Genomic DNA, 21258 nt, shown 5'->3' on the forward strand with positions numbered 1-21258 from the left:
AGCACCAAGTTGGAATGAAAATGATACTTAATGTACATTCTTAATTCGATATTTTTTTATTCAAAAGCCTAAATTAGTGCCAAACTTAAATGTCTGTGTGGGAATCCGACTCATATACAAATGTTTATGGCAGTTTGTATAGGAGAAGGCGACCATTTCAGCTGATGCCTCAGGTGACAGGTACCTGATGCCTGACTCTAGTGTGTAAAATAAGCCAACAGGAAAACTGTCACTCAACTCAGACAGACACAGCACACGCTCCGCCCTCTCTATGCACATGTCTGTAACTTATCTCCCACTGATGATGTATGTATATACGTCTATGGGGGACAATAAAGGGATAACGTTGAAAACAATTGTAATGTTGCAGGTGTTAGAATGCATAAAAGTTATGGAAGACGCTTACCAGAGTGTGTAGAGATGGAGGAAGGGCTGTGCAGGCTGCCCCCCCTCCTCTCTTCTACACACACAAGTGATCCGGCCTGGGAGAGATATGCCTGAGCAGAGAAGAGACAGAGCATCGCCCTGACCTCCCGTGGAGCAAAAGAAGTAGGCTCAGAAGGAGACTGTTTCCAGTCTAGAGAGCGCATCCCGAACGCTACGTGCACCCACCGCTGTCACTTTCAGCCCTTTTGCATTGTGCATATAGAAGACAGTGTTCCTGCTTTCTCTTATTCCTGCACTTCTTCTCTCCCACCCAGTCTCCTGCCCCTCCTCTGTCTGCCTAGTCTGGATGCATCTGTCACTGAGGAGGGAAGAACACGAAAACCGAGCAGGAGGAAGAAGAGGAGAAGGGAGGGGGGCATCTATATTGGAAGTTCCTCACTGAAGAGGAAATGAGCCAGGGGGTACGGGATGGAGTTGTGGGGGGAAAAAAAGAAGAAACACCAACAGTAACAAAGAGTTAAATGTTTGCTGGAAATAAATCAGGTGGAAACATCCATGATTTTTTAGGGAGGGGGATTTAACCTCCAGTCTTGATCAAAGCATTCTCCTATTCAGATTTATTGCCTGCTTGGTGATTTTTTTTTGCTTTTTTTTTTTGTACAAAGGCGACCTGTGATCAGCCATTACTTTCCCTGGCAGCCTTATAGGAATTTCTTTCATTATATTTCTCTTTTTGTATGTGTGGTGAAATCACACTCAACATTATCTGCACATTTCAGGGGGTTTTGGTGTGTGTTTATCTCCAGCCAACACAGGGAAAGGAGCAATGTGCTTCTCAATTCTTCATGATTAAATCTTGTTTTTTTTCTTTTTCTTTCTGATTTTGTTCTTCTTTTTTTTTTTTTTTTTGCAGACCGTGGTGGGTTTTTATTTTATTATTTATTTTGTATCAGGAGGGGAGGAGGTGGGGAAGGGGAGAGGGAGAGGGGTGGTTGCTGGTGTCTCTGCTGCTGCTTGTGCTGCTGCTTGCTGCCTGTGCTTCTGCTGCTGGTGTGGGTGCAATGGATGGCCCACGGTGCAATGGATTTCGCAAGAAGAGGAGATCCAAATCCCAAAGGGATAGGGAGATGGGGTCCAAAGGAGGATTAGGTGTTTCCAGGACCGGTTCCTTGTTTTTCTCTTCTGGATCTGAGAAAGAAGACAATGGGAACCCGACTGTATCTTCCTTGTCCAGACCAAAGCCCCCCAGGAGAAAGAGGAAAGAGTCCTCTTCGGCTGAAGAAGACATCATTGATGGATTTGCAATGAACAGCTTTGTGACTTTTGAGGCGCTGGAGGTAAGGCGGAAGGGTGTGTGTGTATGTGTATGGGGGTTCATTTAAGGTCCTAATGTTTTGGAGTGTAGTGGTGGAGGCGAGAGGAGGGTGAGGGGGAAGGAGGAGGTTGGACCCTTGTCACTGCAGATTGCATTTTAATCCTTTCGCTGCAAGGTTTGGGATGATGATGTAGTGATAGCCACGTCTGACAGCTTGTCCCACTCAAATCCCTTAAGCAAGAAAGGGTTAATCTCCATAGTGTAGCTGTGAATATGGAAATGAAGTGTCTGTGAAGAAGGGATAGGGTGGATTCATACCTGTATGTGATTAACTGGTTAACTGTCGGGGCTCACATCCACATCCAATTTTCTTCTTGTGCATTTTTTTTTTTTACTGTGATCTGTACATTTGGGAGTGGTGGAGTTTCCAGAGCATTGTTTGGGAGGACAGAATGCTGCTTACATGGGATTTGATTCACATGCATTTAATGTACTGTGTTTATTTATCATTAAGATCTGTATGCTACCATTACTGGAACAGTGAGAGCTCATTCTTGCTGGAGGGGTTAATGAGAAAATAAAATCCTCCCTGCTGACGTTCTGTATTAAAGGCTTGTCCTGCTATTGTCTGTGCAAAAGTCATTTTATTCTGTTCGCTGGCAAAGGCTTGTTTTATGTATGAGACTCAGACACCTGCAGTGATTTAAGCAGAGAAGTATATATATTTTGCATTAGACGTGTTTCTTTTTTTTTTCCTGGTAGTAGCTGATTAGATCAATGATTGCGGATGAAGTGTTTGCATTCAGAAGGGCCGGTCTGGTGAAAAGTATTGCTTTGTTTGCTTTTAACCGGTTCTTGTCTGTTTTATTAGCAAGACTTGTGTAGATGCAGATCCTAAAATGTCATGCCTCAGCAATCAAACTTTTCACGTTTGTTTTATGTGTTTAATCATTTGCATACATACTGTACAAAGTAGACTTGTAGTCAACGGTAATGATGTTGGTGAACTAAAGAGTCTGAAATCATTGTTCAAGGTTATCTTGCTGGGAGATCAATTGATACAGTATGTGGATGGGTGATTGAAACAGGCTTTTTAGGTTGACAACTCTGACTTTATATGCAACAATAACACAAACCATTTGTTTATGCTTTGTTTATGACACTATTATAATCCATGAGGCATTTTGTTGTGCACTGTTGATTAAACATTTCCTCTGAAATGCATTTTTCCTAAAGTATATAATATACAGTACCTAACCCCAAGAAATATCCCAGAGCTGCTACAACCTTAGATTGTTGTGGTTGTATTTGTTTGACATTGAATGTGTTTTGCATTACACTTTTGGCCAAATTTCCTTGGCTATACCAGCTGTTATTGTTTTTGTCAGCAGAATGCACATCTGTGTTTAGGGTACTATACATGAGTGTATTCATCCACTTGTTGAAAAATGAATTCCAGACTGCTATACATGTGCAAGAAAAGAAAGTTTCATGGCAGAGGTATTCTTGATGGGCTGTGTTTTCCATATTATAACTATATTTGGTATATTTTGAATGTTGGAAGTCACCACATACATGCAAAAATGTAAACTGTCAGTATGTGTAAGGTGGGCAAGTGAATCTAAGGTTCAGTTGTACTTCAGCACCCGAAATTTGGGGGAAATTGGTAGCAGTGTTTTAAAATATGAGATGTGAAAAACTCATTTAAACTCATTTAAAGAAATAACTGTCACAATTGGAAGAATTGCATCAGTTAAATAGAATGTAAATTGAATTAAAGGAGTCCTAAAAGTACTGCAAGTTGCACAACATTAAGGTCTGTTTTGATTACATAATTGACCATTAAATCTAAGTCTTCTTGAATCTTGCCAGGAAAATATACAATTTCTTTTAATGGTCATACAATGTTGTAACAGTGACATTATATATAAAATGTCCTCAAATGTCTCATTGTACAATCATCGCTGTATTGCATGGATGCAAGATATAAAACTTTACCACTTTGATACATCTTGTATACCTGAATAAAGGCATTTGCACTCCTGTCAGTATAATATATGCATATATTATTGCAGAATGGATGATTAGACATAATGGTATTGTTAAATAAAAGTCTACAGTTGTACAGACAGCTTTGAATTCCTTGTATTTTTATGCTATGTTTGTTTCTGACTAATACTTTAAGATTAGGTACAGGTAAATAGAGCACACCTTCGAATCCACTCAAGGAAATTCAGAATTCTTAGGGCCTGATGTAGAGCTGAATGCAATTTACACTGAAATTATAAGTGTAACTCGCATTTTGTAATTTACACAGTTTTCCACGTCGCACAGATCTTTAGATCCGAATACTATGACTCTGCATACTATGCAAATTGCGCAAACACACCTCTTTATTTGCCTTATGGGCCAGTGTGTATGACACTCTTAAGTGTATCAGTCACAGCAGCCATGTAAAGCAGATAAATGAAAAATTAATGTAAAAAAATCAAATAAAATGGTGTTTCTCACCCCAAACAGCACTAGGGTTGGTTAAGCTGTCAGGGAGGGAGTGCACACCTTTTTTTTTATTTAATTATTTTTCTTTTTTTTTTAATACATGAAGGTCTTTTGCACCAGGAGAAAGCACCCGCAGTAGATACGTCTCCTAGTGATCTATTGGCGCTGCTTTCAACTCAGCATAACATGTAAAGAGCGTGAACACGCCTTTACATTGCTAGGCTCACCCACTAACTTCCCTGTTCCACCATTATAAGCGCTGAGAGGTGGAAGATGCAGATCTGTTTAAGTCTGAGTGCGAACTGTGACAAATCCTTGGCTAAAAGTAATTTTTGCACTGATCAGTTGGACTTGTGTCCAACTCTACATGAGGACCTTAAAGAACATTGATCTCTATGCTATAAACTCCTATCTGACCACAGATATAAAGAAGCATGCTAAGGGTGCTTTGTTATTTTGTCTCATAATCAGTGATCCCTATGTATGTTGAAGGTCCTTGCGTGTAGAATAATCATGCCATCCTTTAGAATTGCAAGAGAACAAGCACACATAAAATGTGCCCTTCTGAATCTGCCTTAAACAAATAGGCATTATCTCTATTCTGAATCACACATGTTCAATCTTAGAGCTTTATTGTCAATATTTACCTAAATTGATAGAAATTGTTGTTATTTTATTGGTAATTTGAACAGTGGTTTGTATTTGGGTGTTGTTGGGATTATCAGAAAAGTTGCTAATGGAATTTTATATTTGATCTTTTTATGTCTTGTATTTTTATATCATATGTATTACCACTATGTGTAATACATATGATATAATATGATATAATAGATTTGTCATGTACTTTTAGTAAAGTATAAAATACTGACTTTTAATAGATGGAGTTTCATTCAATAGCATAACAATTGGCTTTTTATGTATATTATTATACATCTTTTGTTAGACACTTTAAATTGCTTAGCATTCTTCCAACTATTTACTTTGTGTCTAGCAGAACTCACATGTGATCATTTTGCCACACATAATAAGAAGTACAATTTGTATCCTTATAAAGGATTTAATCAATGCTTCATAACGTGATGTGTTGACATTGTGAAATGTAATTTATTGCTGCAAGTGAAAACAGAACTCTTGGGTGTAAACATTTCTTAATCTATAACAGATTCATTTATCAAGAGAAATCCCTGGATTAAACCAATGCATGTTAAACACATACATACACATAACATTGTTATTTTCAAAAGATACATCAGCTTCTTGGTACATAAAGGCTAAGCACATATGAAATCCTATACACAATATACAACCACATAATGAATCTATACTGTAAATATCTATGTGAGTACTATTAAAAATGTGTATTATCTTTTTGTATAATAGTGTATTTGATTCCAGCTTGACATCTTTCACATATGAGTATATGAAGAAAAGAACATTTGAATTTCACAAATTACTAATACATGTATCTTTAATTTATATGGATACTAGACGTAACCAAGGTTCTTTGACCATTTGAAAAGCACCAGGCTGCAGGCCAACTTCTTTAATACAGATCACAGAAATCTGAGGTGATTTCTAGTTTCTGAAATAATTTACATTGCTCTTGTAATGTAAGTTACAATGATGATGTGATGACATTAAAACTCAACCAATTATAAGCACCTACTGGATCTGTAGTGTTTGGTGATGTCATTAAAGGCTAGCACCTGTATATACAAATAAATTGATATCCATATAATCATCATCATCAGTTATTTATATAGCGCTACTAATTCTGCAGCACTGTACAGAGAACTCACTCACATCAGTCCCTGCCCCATAGGAGCTTACAATCTCAATTCCCTAACATAAACACACAGAGACTAGGGTCAATTTTAATGGTAGCCAATTAACCTACTAATATGTTTTTGGAATGTGGGAGGAAACCGGAGCACCCGGAGGAAACCCACGCAAACACGGGGAGAACATACAAGCTCCACACAGATAAGGCCATAGTCAGGAATTGAACTCATGACCTCAGTGCTGTTGGGCAGAAGTGCTAATCACTAAGCCGTGCTGCCCAATAATAGTAGGATCATAGAAGCATACTAAACCAAAAACTACTTACTTGTCTGTACTGTTCGTTAGTTACAACTGATTCTTGCAGCAATAGCTGAGAAAAGGGGCCGAATAAAATTCAGTAAGCTCTGATCTCGATCTTACAATTACTTATGAGTACATTTACAGACAGGGCCTGACTTACATAACTGGATCCAGTAGGAACACAACATTTTGTACTGTAGGCCCTTCCTCATCCACTAGTCTCACTTTTACACTGGCTATTGTGTAGCATTATCAGTATTACAGAGAAAAATATAGTACACCACCCTGCCCTATTCATCCCACTCCAGATAACCTTACAAATGGATTTCCCTCTCTCTCAATTTATTTGCTGGTAAAAGAAAAAAATGTTTGACATACAATACAAAGAAAGAGCTGGCTCTAGCCACAAGCCTATGGTGTCTAGTGCTAAATCTGGTCATGCAGACAAGTGATTTTTAGTTTAGTGTATTATTATCATTAAGGACATGTAAAGTTCCAAGTAAAGCTGAGTACACACCTATGCAATCATGCTTCAGATGTAATTTCTGTAGCAAATTCACCAACAATTGAAAGTCCGGATGATCACGCCTATTCATGCGTACACACCTACACAATTTACCTTCAGATCTGTGATCTTCATCTTTCATAACCATCTGCTGAAAAGACATAGTTTCATCATTGATTGTGATTTTTAGGAAGGTTATAAAACCAAACCAACAGATGCGATGTGCTTTGGTATGATAAAACATGATCATGGGAGAGGACAAACTCTTGCAATATCTAACCAAATGGTCATGAATTGTGTGATCTGCAGACTAATTGTATAGGTGTGTACTCAGCTTAAGAACTAAAACTAGATTTTAAGTCTTTAAGTCAATACACATAGTCACCACACATAGTCAATAATCAGATGGTCTGATATAATACACACTGTACGCCAAAATATAGTATAATAATAATAATAATAATAATAATAATAATAATGTATAGTGTTTGCTTATCTGGTGACTATTTTCCTTTATTTACTTATTTTCAGAAAATAACACTAACAGATACATTTCCAAGTACAGTATCATCTTTGTTGTTTCATTCCTGTTCATGTTTCTGATACAGGACAATATAACTGAGTTGGGCAGCCTGAATATTGTATTTCCTCTTTGCATATAGTGTACAGATCAAGAGATGAAAAATGATTCTTTAAGTATTCCTTGCAGCCCTAGAGCTAATTGGAATGACATCCATAAGCCTCTGTGAAAAGGTCTCTGCCATCAGTCTAACTCCTCGAAACACTACAACCTCAGCTTAAATATTACGATTGGGCAGTCCTGCATCTTAATCTGTTATAATAAATATGGATTTATTTTTTAATTGCTATTTGTAAATACAGTACTGTCTGTTTACTGCTTTATTTTTAATTATTGACTTTTGTACAACACTGTGGGTTCCATTAATGGTCATTGGGTTTACTTTCAGTTTTTAATTCAGTTAATTATATAATGATTGGACAGCACCTTATTAGTGGTCAATTCAATCATAGTCCTCTTGTGGTCTATGCTGTTATCACCTGAAGCAAGGGCAAAGTTGACTTAAACCTAGCCAGCTATCCAACTATCATAAAGTATACATTTTCATTTGTTAAAAAAAGGAATACAATTGAAATCGTACTTGCAATTTTAGTGTGCTAATAAAGTGCATTATTCATGATTCAGTCAGGTAAATAACAAAAGTATCCACCAGTGGGCAGTCTTACAAATCTTTGCCAATTTTATGATTAATCTTTGCCAAATTCTCCACAAAAAAAAATGTCCATTCATGTACAAAGCTTTATAGTACATTTCTTCTATAGCTGTAGACCAGGGTTGTCAAACTCAAAACCCCAATAAGGCCAAATAATCAAGCTATAAGTTTGTGTGGGCTACAAGAAAACTAAAATGAAATAAATAACAATCGTCGGCACAATCGGGTGATCCATATGATAAACAATCGACAAACTGTCAGATAATTGTACTTGGACACCAACTTACCAAACACATAATGATAATGTTTTAAACACAAGAAAGCAAACTGTTCTGACTGCATAAGACAACATATAGCATGGGTGGAGGGAGAGAAGAGCGGAATCGGCACACACGTGTCACGTGACACTGAGAGGGAAGGTTGACTGAACTCACACGCAAACTGTTCTGTCGTATTCAGTGAATTCTTAAGCATACTTGCCATCTTTTCCTCGTTGATTTCAGGGAGATCCCTGGGGAGGTGGGCGTACGGGGGCGGGGCTTGATGCATCACCTCCTAAAAAAAAATGGCCAATTACAGCAGGGGGCGGGACTAAGATTATGCAATATTTGTGTCATTAAGCCCCACCCCCGCTACTTATCTATTGCGGGGGCGAAAGCCGGAGGTTGCTCTGCTCTCCCGGGAGGTCTCCCAGAAATGCGGGAGACTCCCGGACATTCTGGGAGAGTAGGCAACTATGCGTTACAGAAAATCAGCTAATGAATCTCTAGAGACTGAAGTGTCTTTTACATTTCTGTCTCCATTACTGAAGTCATGTTGTCTTACCTGTTAGTCTTTGATTAAATCTTGGTCTCCATGAAAATGGCCACCTCCATAGGCATCAATACATGGACATAGAACACAATTTCTGAACTGTGTCATCATGCCACAGATGGCGGAGCCAGCCACGTCTTGTACTGGCTCAGCATCAGGGAGAATGCTAGATTCTTCAGGGAGTGAGGGAGATCACCCCTATTTCAGGGAGTCTCCCTGACATTCAGGGAGATTTGGCAAGTATGTTCTTAAGTCATTAACCGAAAAAATAAAACGTGGGCCGCATTCCACTTGTTTTTCCATAGTAATGTGGGGCAGCAAAAAATATGCATTTGGGCCGCGAGTTTGACACGTCTGCTGCAGACTTATGCAATTAGTGAAATGCACACTATGAAACACTATGGCAAAAAAAACTTTCTTGCAAAACGTATGTTTAAAATCACAAAACATTGTTACGTGGATTATAATTATATGTGGAAATGTTCACAAGAACTGCTTCTCCATAGTGCCTGTGAATTTTATTTAGGATTCTTATAAAAAAAGTACACCATTGTAATATATTTACCTCAGCTTAAATAGAAAGTGAATCACACTGTGCTTAAGGTTCATTCCCAAGTCTCCACAGATGTTATAAATGAGTAGTTTGCCTCCTTAACAGATTGTACAAGATGATCAGACACTGGCATGTATTAGCAGTGTATTTATGTAATGTTAAACAGGCTGACTTGCTGTTTGGCCAAACCTGTGGAGGATATTAAAATTAGGAAACTCATTTGCATTAGGAAGATAAAACATGTTATTATCTTTTTGATAGTAGATATTGAATTGAAACAGTAAGCCAGACAAACATCCAGAATGGCCTTCAACTTCTTCACTTGACTGGAGATAATCACCCAAGATTCAGATTTATGCATCTGAAGTTCAAAGCCCCAGTCTGTCTGGGTGTTTGGCTCCACAATATATTTAGGTGTCTTGTTGTTGACAACAAGCATCTGTGTTAATTGTGAAATAGCTTTCCTGCAATTGAATAAAACCCCATTTCATTTCTTTGTTTACTTTATGACATTGTATAGGTGCTGACATATAGTTACAATACAAATGGAAAGCAACTGAAAGTTGTATAAATGTTACATGGTACCCCAGATACGATGTAGTAACGGGGGTGTCACACGCTTTTCAAGCTGGCGCTTTTTCAGCTTAGAAGCAGCTATACCTTATTTTATAGGGACTTTATCACAGCTTGAAGTGCACCTGGCTTTTAAAATCTTTTAACGATAGGATCTTCTCAAATACAAGCGTTAGTTGAGCGCATCAGACATTTGTCCAATATTCTGCACTTGCGCAATTAAAGCCCTGATGTGACATTATCTCTGTTTTACACATAGTAATGAATTATTTTAATTAGGAACATCTTAGATGCTGCTCTTTATATGTGATGTGAACAGCACCACTGTGACACCACGCTAAAGCTTTCAAATAGAAAATGTTACATATTTCATTTTAATATTTTAATTTCAGTTATCAGTCCCTCGACAGTCTGCAGAGATGTGTTGGAGAGGTTGTATCAGAGGAAGTTATCCCAACAGCTATGAATATAGGGGTGATTTACCAAAGGCACACGTTTTATTACAGCCCAGTTGATCTGGGTTTAATTTAAAAGGCATATAAGTAGGGAAAATGTAAAAAAAAAGTAAAAACTGAACACATATCTACAAACTGGAGTAAAACTTGAGTTCTCAAAAGCATCTGTATAGAGTGTACAAAACACTCACAGAAACAACAAAGTAATTGTTATTCCTGCTTACCGTCTTTGTTCCTCTGATGGTCTTGAGTGAAAGATAATTACCTAAACTTCCTTTTGACTAATCCTGGCTTCCTTCTTGTTTCTGGGTAATTCAATATGCTAAATATATTATATTGAATTTAGGTCCTTCGGTATCTAAAAGTTTCAACATTGTTGCACGTGGCTCTAAGAATACTGTTTGACAGGTGTAATAGAAATCAATGATCTTTTTTTGCAGTGGTTGCTGCTGATATATATATATATATATATATATATATATATATATATATATAGCTGTCTTGTCACTTATATAGTGGACAATAGATATCCAATAAAGTATTTGCTATAACTGTAATGATAAAGTAATCTGTACATACATCATTGACAAATCATTGTTTTATTAAGTACCAACTGCAATCAAAACAGAATGTAATGTTCCACATAGTGTAGAGAGTTGAACTCTTTGTGCAGATAAGTAAATTAAACTTAGTAAAGCTGCACTACCACCTATGTAAATCATTTTATTAATGTTCCCCTCCCCTTAGCCAGAGCCCAACATCCTCTACATGTAGCAGGGAATTGGTCATCCCGCTCAAACCAAACACCAGCGCCACCAGTTTTCAGCCACAGTTTAAGAGGAACTAAGTATCCCCAAAAAACAGCGGCATGTAACAGGGGCTTTGGAATCTTTTCTGTAGGTGAGATGGCAGCTTTATTAAATAATAATTCATGTGTAAATATTTCACATCTGTAGTTTCCTATTTATGTTTTGAAACATTTTTCTTTATTTAATTTATATCACTCTATCCAATTTATATCTTGGGGTCTATTCATTAAGATCCTTATGTTAAACAGATTTTCAATCTCTGCTTAGTGCAACAATCGAAAATCTTTCTTCGGGCAATGTAAGAAAAAAATGTCACTGATACTCAGCTCCCTGGCGGTACTGGCTGACAGCGGTAAGATGAGTCTTACTACTTGCCAGGCCAGACCTGAAAACCTCTGTGGACTTTGGCTTCAAGCTCTAGTTAATCTAAAAAAAATTAATACAGTACAAATTAAATGAACTTTATTTTGTTTAATAAAAGAAAATTGCTTTATTTTAATAATAAAGCATATTTTCCAGCGACAGTACTTGTACCACTTCTGTCCTCGGTAAATAAGCTTCACCGATAGCCTGCACCACCTGGGAGCATTGGTAAATATGGAGAAGCCCTAAATCCTGAGAAAACTCACATTTTTGCAGGATTTAGGACCTACATCTCTTTGATAAATAGAACCCTTAGTCTAATTATTTTTGTTTACTTTTGCTATCTGCAGTTTATCTGACTCCAGATCTGAAACTTGTCAACTGGTCATACTGTATATTTATTAAATAACTCTCAGACAAAAGGGAAATTGTAAGAAGCTTATTTAATAATAGCACATACCCATTGCAACCAGTCACATATTAGCTTTAAGCAATGTGCAAATTAACCAAATTAACATAAATTCAGATTGTTTTGGCGTGATAGGTTACACGATATGTGATAGCAAAATAAAAGAGTATCTACGCCATCGGTATGTTCTGACAAGCTATGGTCATATGAAAAACTACTATTCCTCAGTACTTTACTAAAACAATCTGCACAGAATCGTGTAGAAAATTCAGACTGACTTTTGATCATCCGACTATATTGAGGTCCATGTGATAAATACAGCGAAATTTATAGTCACAGTATACAGAAAGACAGCATACATTGTGCCCACGGAGTAAATAAAACTTTCCACTTACAGGATATGTGTGCTACCGATTTTATACTGGCTTGAATGTCGTAGCAATTGATAAAGGGAACTGCATTTTAGGAGATAAAACAATGGTTTGTTGACATTTCCATTTCAACTTGTGGGAGTAAAAAATATTGGGCCCGTGATTACTACACCATACATGCCAGCCTGTAAGATCCGGGGGAGAAGTCATATGTGACATGGGGTAGGAGGAGGGGCGTGGTGACATTATCACGTCACCATAGCCCCGCCCCCACTATAAAAATCTGAAATTCACAGCATGGAATGGAGGGTGCGGAGCTTAATGACGCTATTAAGCCCCACCCCCTCCATTCACTGCCGTGAATTTCAGCAAATGCGGGAGCTTTGCCTACTCTTCCGTAAGTCTGTAAATCTCGGGAGAGTAGGCAAGTATGTACTACACATGATTTCTCAACCCAGCTTTTGTCCATATCCCATATAGACACCCTACATAAATTCATCTGTGTGCAGGTCCTTCTCTTTTTGGGCCACATTTATCAATGTTCTCAAAACGTGAAACATTGTTTTCAATCTTTATCGCATTGATAAGGATTGAACTATTTCTCAAATTTATGAAGAACGCAACACAGAACCAGCAGTTCCGATAAACTGGTGTTTCTGTGATAAAAAAAAAAATCTTCGTAATGCGCTGTCTCTGGATCTCCTCCTTGTCTGCTTCGTTCCTTTTCTTACTGCAACTGCGCATGTGCAGTACGAAAATCTTGAGGCTGCGCACAGGGTGGGATCACATGATCCCTCCCCACACATGCGCTGTCCAGCTCTGCTCTTCGGAGCAGAGCTGAATATAAATAAAAGATGAAGTGTATGCTTCATTTCTGATGATGTTCGCCAGCTTCAGCATAACAAATTACCGAAAAATTTCTATTTTTCGGAACTTGTTAGATTGCGAGAGGAAGCAGTCACCATACTATTGAGTGGTGACTGCTCCCACAAACAAAACAAAGTGCAAAGCAGCAGATATCCACAATATCTGCTGCGATGCAACGATCAGAAATATGCGGGAGAGTCCAACTTGCATCGGAGTTACGGTAAGTGTGTGTAACTTTGCTAACACTCCTTCTTATATATGCCCCTTTGTCAGTTTGTTTGTTTTTTTTAACTTGGCTGGAAGTCATGACTGTGTCTGCAGGAGAACACTGGAATTTTATAGGAGGTATCACTGTCAATTGGATGCTGCAAAAAAAAAATCAAGTTTTGTAATGGATTGTCAAATAGAAGGTAGATAGTCATTATACTGTAATAGAAGAACTCTTATCAACACCGTGATATTTCAGACTGTGTTGTGCCATTTTCTATCACAGCCTTTTGAAGTGAAAGTAGTAAATGGTCACTCTGTAACAATCGGGCTGCAGAGCACTCGGCTGCTGCCATTTACAGTGCTCTGGGGTCATGTTTATGTTTGTACAGTGAATACTTAGAATGAACATGTTCAATTGTGCAAAGTACACATTACACATCAAAAATAAATACATGTGACTCATTTATGTATCCAAATGTGTTTCTGGGTCATAGCAAATCTCATTAAATTTCTACTAATTACACACTGAATTGCATATTAGTAAGGTTCTTATAGCCTTTTTATTGCATTGGTAATCCTCCATTAGGAGCAAAGATGAGAAAACTGATTCTATGCTAGTTAGCTGAGGGATTTGCCTTATTAACAGTTCATATCATGTACAGTCACCTGCTGACTTATTACTATCTTTTAAAGTAGTTCCATAACGCTGTAACTGTATCTAGGAAACATGACAAGGGTAAAGTAAAATATGTTTATCTTAGGTGCTCTGGATCCATGTCAAATTTGGCAACTCAGAAAGATCCAGCTATCTGGTTTTGCATCTGAATGATCGCATCCTGTTGGGAATAATTAGTATAGTCAGATGATGACCACAGAGTTGATTACATCACAATCATTATTTGACAGAATTTTTTTTATCATTCTGGATCGACATCTCATAGATCCCAATAAGAGGTTCATCAAGATCAGCAGTCTATTTGGGCTCAACCATAGTTCACTCTCAGCCTCTTCTTAAAACTTTAAATACTAATAAGCATCAGAGTATTGTAGTGGTGTGGCCAACATCACTTTATTACTGCAATTGCCCAAGTAAATAATGAAAACATAAAAATAGTGCAAAATTAAAGAAGCCTAAAGCTGGAAAGGTCTTATACAATATTAAAGCCTAAGCCACTTACTGCTTCACCATTTCCCATAGGAATTAAATACTAATTGTTACGATGAACTGAAAACCACTTTCCATCCTAAGATGGATAGTCATTAACCTAACAACCCCTAGCAACCACCACCCTAACTGTGGACACCTTTTATAAAAATGTGGAAGGGCTACGTGTGAATGTTACTGCTTTGCTGTCTTCTTTGTTGGTGATTATAATCACTCCAAGTCTAACATCAAGAAACTCACAGTATTCTTAAGCCAATCAAGATCCCTTCCCCATTACTAATATACAGTTACCAATCTTTTCTTAAAGCTGCTATCGGGGGTGTAACTAACAATCGCTGGACCAAATAGTAGGGCGGGGTGTGTGTTTGTGTGTGTGTGTGTGTGTGTGTGTGTGTGTGGTGGGGGAGATACTGCATATCTGCTTACTGCTCACATCCCAGCTCCACTGTGATAATTATTCTTATTCCTAAGAATTATCACAGTGGAATGGAAAGCCCAAATAGGGCTCTACTGGCTGACCCATGCTTGCTCAGAAACCTAGAGCAGGGCCCTCCAGAGTGGATGGACAGACATTGCTAGGCTCTACCTTACTGACCGGCATCATAGCAACCACATGGCTCTAGCCACTCAAACCCAAAATTGCATTTTTTTTTCCAGATATTAAGCATGAAGGTAAAATACATTAATACAGTGCACTGAGGTAAGGACACACACTGTGAAATGTTTGTATCCATCTCTCTTTCTCTCTGCATGGAACATTATACTTTAATACATCACAGTTCTATGAATGGAAAACTACTTGTGTGCTGCCTTTTGCTTTTCTCTTTTTTAATATTGATAACATTTAAATTACAAGAAATCTTACCCCCCCGAGTGTTATTTCTTGGGGTATGTCACACTTAGCATACATGAAAATAGAAATAGCAGAGGGACTTACATATTGGGTCTTACATTTAGCCCATATATATTGGATCCTAATGAGGAATATACTTTCTCAATTTGAAATCTTTGTGTGTAGAACACAAATCATATGAGTTAGATGGAATTATATTTTTATTTAAAGTTTCCCATTCCCAATACATTAATCTAACAGTATAAGTGAGGGCAAATGGGGGGGTAGGTAAAAGGAAGGGGTGAAAGAGTATAAATATATAAATGACCATTTAAAGTATTATAGTCCAACCTATTAGAATATAGAACCCCTACACATTTATTTGCTATTTAGTCAATAACTTCAGACAATATGGGTGGTTTTATTTTCCAAGTACAAACAATTATTTTCTGTTAATTTTTTCCTGATTTTTTTTTCCTGCAAACTAATGCTAAAAAGAGGTGGATTGCAACTTCCGTCAAAAGGAAGTACTATGTGGAGCTACTATGTATATGAAAAATTCTTACCTCACAATAACAACTTTATCATAAATGCATTCTTATCATCATCAACATTTATTTATTTAGCACCAGCAAATTCTGTAGTGCTTTACAATTGGGGCAAAAACACAGTAATAAAACAATTCTGGGTAATACACACAGACAGGCAAAGAGACAAGTAGGCCCCGCTCGCAAACTTACAAACTATGGGACAGTGTGAATTTGATACATGAGGTTAAGTGCTACATATTGCATACTGGTCCAACCAGATTGTAAAGATAAAAAGTGCTATATGATCCAGTCACATAGCAATGTGAATCAAAGGGTTGTTGTCTTGTGTGAAATATGCAAAGGCTGGTAATAGGGTAACCTAGGGAGGTTAAGAGGGAAGCTTGACTAAAGAGATGGGTTTTCAGAAAATGCTTGAAGATTTGAAGACTAGCGGAAAGTCTTAGTGTGTGAGGGAGGGAATTCCATAAAGTGGGTGCAGCCCAAAAAAAGTCCTGTAACCGGGAATGGGAACAGGTAATATGTGTGGATGAGGGATGCCGATCTTGTGCGGAGGTGTCGAGTTGGGAGATTATTTGAAACAAGTGATATGTATGTTAGTGCAGTTTTATTGATGGCCTTGTATGTTAGTAGAAGTAATTTATAATGGATTCGGTGAAAAACAGGCAACCAATGTAGAGACTGACAGAGTGGTTCAGCAGTGAAAGAATGATTTGCAAGGAAAATTAATATAGCCGCTGCAGGGATAAGAGTTGGATTTGGGGAAGACCAGTAAGAAGGGAATTGTAATAGTAAATGCGGGAATAGATGAGTATATTCAAATTTTTGCAGTGTCTTGTGTGAGATATGTACATATTCTGGATTTTTTCTTTATGTATGTAACATAATTTAGATATAGAGTCGATATGGGGAGCAAAGGATAGTTCTGAGTTAAGGATCACACCTCGGCAGCGATCTTGTGGGGTGGAGCACAAGAGACAGGGATCTACCTATTTTTGAGGGTATAGAATCAAGGGAACACATGGTAGAGTAGGAAGATAAGAAATTAGATACATCATTTTCATTTGTGAGCTCAAATGAAGAGAGGATATCAGAGGGTGCTGGGAAGGATGTGAGCTGGTTGTTTCATAGTAGTTGGAGGGTTTGGGGTGGGAGGGTTGAGTAGAGATTTAAATGTGTTAAAAAGGCGCTTGGGGTTAGAAGTCTGAGCAGAGATGAGAGTTTGTTCCTATATATGTTATAAGTTTTGCAGTGTCCAGAGTATTTCAATATGAGTGGTAGATGGCAGTATATGTGAGGAAATCATTAAAGGTACAAGATTTAAGCCAGTGAAGTTCTGCTTTGAAATAAAGTTTTTAAAAAAATGTTAATGCTTTAGTGTGCCACAAGTCGACACAGAGTATCTGTAATATAACCTCCTGAACTTTTACATGTCTATTTATTAATATCATAAGTAGATCTATTACATAGGCTAATTTCTATTTTAGGTTAAGAGGACCTTTAAATTTAGACTTACCCCACAATGCTCTATTGCAACTTTTAAATGAAGGAAAGCAGCAAGTGTTTGTCTTTAGTTTAAGCTCAGCTATAAAACATCCAGTGTAGACGGACCTGGTAATGTAGAAACTTAAAAGTGTGGAACCGGTTTATATATTATTTGCTTTCATATACTTTCTAGATCAAAACTAGTTCATGATACAAGGAATAAAATGATCAGGATAAAACAGTTAATTACTTCTAAATAACATACACCATACATCATACTTGCTAACTTTTAAAACCTGTCCCATGGGAGATCCTGGAGGATAGGTCATGTGAGAAGTGGTGGGGGGCATGGTGACACCGTCATGTGACCATAGCCCCACCCCTACCAGAAAACCCCCAGAAATTCTCGATATTGAATAGCAGGGGCAGGGCTTAATGGCACAATCGCATCATTATGCCCCACCTCTACAAGTGTTTGGGAGGTTGCCTACCCATCCAGGAGTTCAGGAGGATTCCCCAAAATTTGGGAGCCTCCTGGAAATTCCGGGAGAGTAGGTAAGTATGTGTTAGATTGAGTTGCTGTGGTGTTAAATACTAAATTGATAGAGCCATAAGACCACTAAAAATTTCTGGAGACACAGAAAAGGTACCCTAAGTGGCATTGTGAAGAATGTCAAAGTGTTAGCCCTTGACCATATTCCAGATTTTACTCCTTCTGAATAGTCTGTCTGTCTACTGTGTAAATAGAGGTCATTTTGGATTCTGTATCTAGGGAATATGTATTTTTCCCTTTTGCTTGCATTCTGTTTTTATTGTTTTATTTATGTACGTATACATTTATTTGTTTTTTTAAATATGCTTTTTGCTTTTACCTTATTTTTTTAATAATGTCATGCAGACAAATGTAAGTAACATTGTTGCCAATAGTTGTGGAAGTTTTAACCTGTAAATATTGACATCTGATTTTGACTTTCTCCAATCATGTGACAGTATATTTTGTATTTGCCATTTTCATATGGCATATACTCTATATGATTGAAATGACTGGAGTGCGTAAATACTTGGCAGTACGATTTTGTCACTCATCCTGGACCTGCGTTGGCATCAGCTCTTTATATCCACATAGTTTAAAATGGGCAAAAAAGTGGTGATTAAGCACAATGCAAGATAACTGACGCTGATTTGAGAGAAGTGAGGCATGGATGCTATTCTCTATATTCTATAATGTGCAGTGTTGCCAACCATTTATTCAGATACTTATATGCTTATTATTATATAGATGATGTTGATTTGTGACAAATATATCATACTATAATACACCAAATATCCATCCACCCTTATTCTTTAATCTATAAGAAAAAAAACTTTATGAAAATGTTCCGTGATGAAATGCTTATTTATGCCAAATCAATGCACACCTACATATGACAAACACTTCATATTAGCACCGTGTTAACAATATATGGTTGTCGTTCAGATTATTGTAATGCTGATTGCTAAATGATTTAGTTTAGGAGAATATGCTAAAAACTGTATGTATGGATTAAATGTATTTACCATGCCATTTAAAATAAAATCAAATATTAGTATCTAAATTATGACTGTGATTGTTTCATTTTTTGTTAATGTTTAAGTTCATGTATAAGGTCATTGAATCAAATATCTCTATTATGTCATACATTTTAGCAAGAAAACCTTAAATGTATATGTAATTATTGCATGCTGTGTAAACATTGCAGATTGTGCTTTCATTGTAATAGAAATTGTGCATTAAGTTAACATTTACCACACCATAGACCTACTCAATAAATCCATTTTCCTGCCTCTAGCCTTAAAAACAATGACTATACTTTTTATTAACAGTATCTGGTTTCCATATTAGAAGCACATGCTGGTCATAACTATTTTACGGTTGCGGTTAACCCACCACATTCTTTTATAAGACTCTGGCAAGTGAATGCAGCTATGCAATCACTTATTAGAGTACTTATGGGGTGACTGAATAAGGCTGGTTGCTTTCTGGTAGCGTGTTGGCTCTAGTTTCACATCCATATGTCTGATCAAGTTAGAAAACCTGGTTTGGGGGGGGGGGGGTGCCTCATGACGAAGGGTGTCACGCCCCCCTCCCCCTTTAATCCAGCTCTGATGTTGGCCGTCCATCAAACAATAGTTAAAGTGTTTGTGACCCATGCAAACAGAACATGTTGGAGAACCTTGCATCCCTAGTCTCTGATTTCTCCAGGTTATTAGGAACAATTTGGATTACTGTAAACAGGCAGGTTTGTGCTTTCCACCTAAGTATAGATAAAGACCCACAAAAAAGCAGTTTTACTTACACTACAAATAGTAAAAAAAAATCTTACAGTAATAGAAAGAACTGTTACATGTATTACGTACAGAAATCAGATTTTTAGTTGAGGTAGACATAGAAGTTTTAGCTGTCCTGGGGCCTGATTCATTAAGGATCTTAACTTGAGAAAATTCTTATTTCAGTCCGCTGGACAAAACCATGTTACAATGCAAGGGGTGCAAATTAGTATTCTGTTTTGCACATAAGTTAAATACTGACTGTTTTTTCATGTAGCACACAAATGTTTGATAGCTTATTTGTACACTGCAATTTAAAGTTGATATTTGTGTGCTACATAAAAAATCAGTCAGTATTTAACTAATGTGCAAAACAGAATACTAATTTGCACCCCTTGCATTGTATCATGGTTTTCTCCAGGAGACTGAAATAAAATGTTTCTCAAGTTAAGATCCTTAATGAATCAGGCCCCTGGTTCTTATAGCCATTTTAAATGTGTGATATAGAATGTTGCTAAAGACCTTTAAGAAAGACCCCTAAGTGCAACTGTGAAAGGGCTAGCAGGGGAATTTGATCCAAAAGAAAGACGTGTAATGCAGTTTTATGGGCATAGATGGCTACATGGTGTTTATACAGTTAATGACTATTCTTGATTATTTTACACACGTTTACATTTACACCTATTCCCTGGTACAAAACATTATAAACAATACCAGTACATGTTGATCCGCAAATACAATATAAGAATTGTTTAAATACAGCTTTAAGTTGCAGCGTATTTGGCCTCAGGGAATGCTATTTAAATGAACTTGTGTTATTAAAATGTAAACCACTTACTTTCATTAAGAAAACATTGTTGGTAAGGAAGAAATGTAAGATAGGTCATAAAAAGTAATTAATGCAAACATCAAGTTGTAGAATGTGAGTTATTTACCAACATTCAATGGGTCATAAATTATCCCAATAATCAGAAGAACAGGGCTGTGTAATGCCCTCAAAGCAATTAAGATGTAAATGATGAGATATATACTTAGAAATATGTATGTTATATAATCAGTGTAGTACACTATGGGCCTGATGAAAGTTGAATTGATGTCTGTTTGTGTGGCGTAAATTGCCTTAATTCGCTCTATAGATGGCCACAATAACTCGCAAGTACCTCAGGGGCAAACGCAGGATTTGTAGAGGGGGGTTTCCACACCACGCCGCTAGTGAGCGTGACCAGCATGCATGGGGGCATGGATATAATTTATGACAGTGCTTGGCTGCTCTCCAACTCTTCCTACCCCCATAATATACATGGGCAATGCTGCGTGCACTACTGTTAGGTGCACGCAGCTCTCCCTTTTCAAGCAGGGCCGTGTGAAGCGGGGGCAGGGTCCAGCCACCTCAAGTATACAGTGCCCCAGGCTTGGAGGGGGGTTTCCAGGCATTAGGAAACCCCCCTTGGTTTGCCTATGTACCTTGCGCCTGAAGT

The 21258-nt window shown here is 37.5% G+C and overlaps 1 protein-coding gene across 4 annotated transcripts in view; it reads left to right on the top strand.

Annotated features, from left to right (window-relative positions):
• The first annotated feature begins 1411 nt into the window (after positions 1 to 1411).
• AUTS2 (activator of transcription and developmental regulator AUTS2) overlaps positions 1412 to 21258 on the top strand; it is a 1332985-nt gene continuing 1313138 nt past the window's right edge. For 3 of the 4 annotated variants that reach the window (XM_075195006.1, XM_075195008.1, XM_075195007.1), the window contains exon 1: positions 1413 to 1724. In XM_075195006.1, the coding sequence (XP_075051107.1) occupies positions 1449 to 1724 (276 nt within the window). In that variant the 5' untranslated portion in view covers positions 1413 to 1448. Of the gene's footprint in view, positions 1725 to 21258 lie in introns of all 4 variants that reach the window. The other variant, XM_075195009.1, reaches the window with a different exon arrangement.

Source organism: Mixophyes fleayi, chromosome 2, assembly GCF_038048845.1.
Source record: "Mixophyes fleayi isolate aMixFle1 chromosome 2, aMixFle1.hap1, whole genome shotgun sequence".
Classification (NCBI taxonomy): domain Eukaryota; kingdom Metazoa; phylum Chordata; class Amphibia; order Anura; family Limnodynastidae; genus Mixophyes; species Mixophyes fleayi.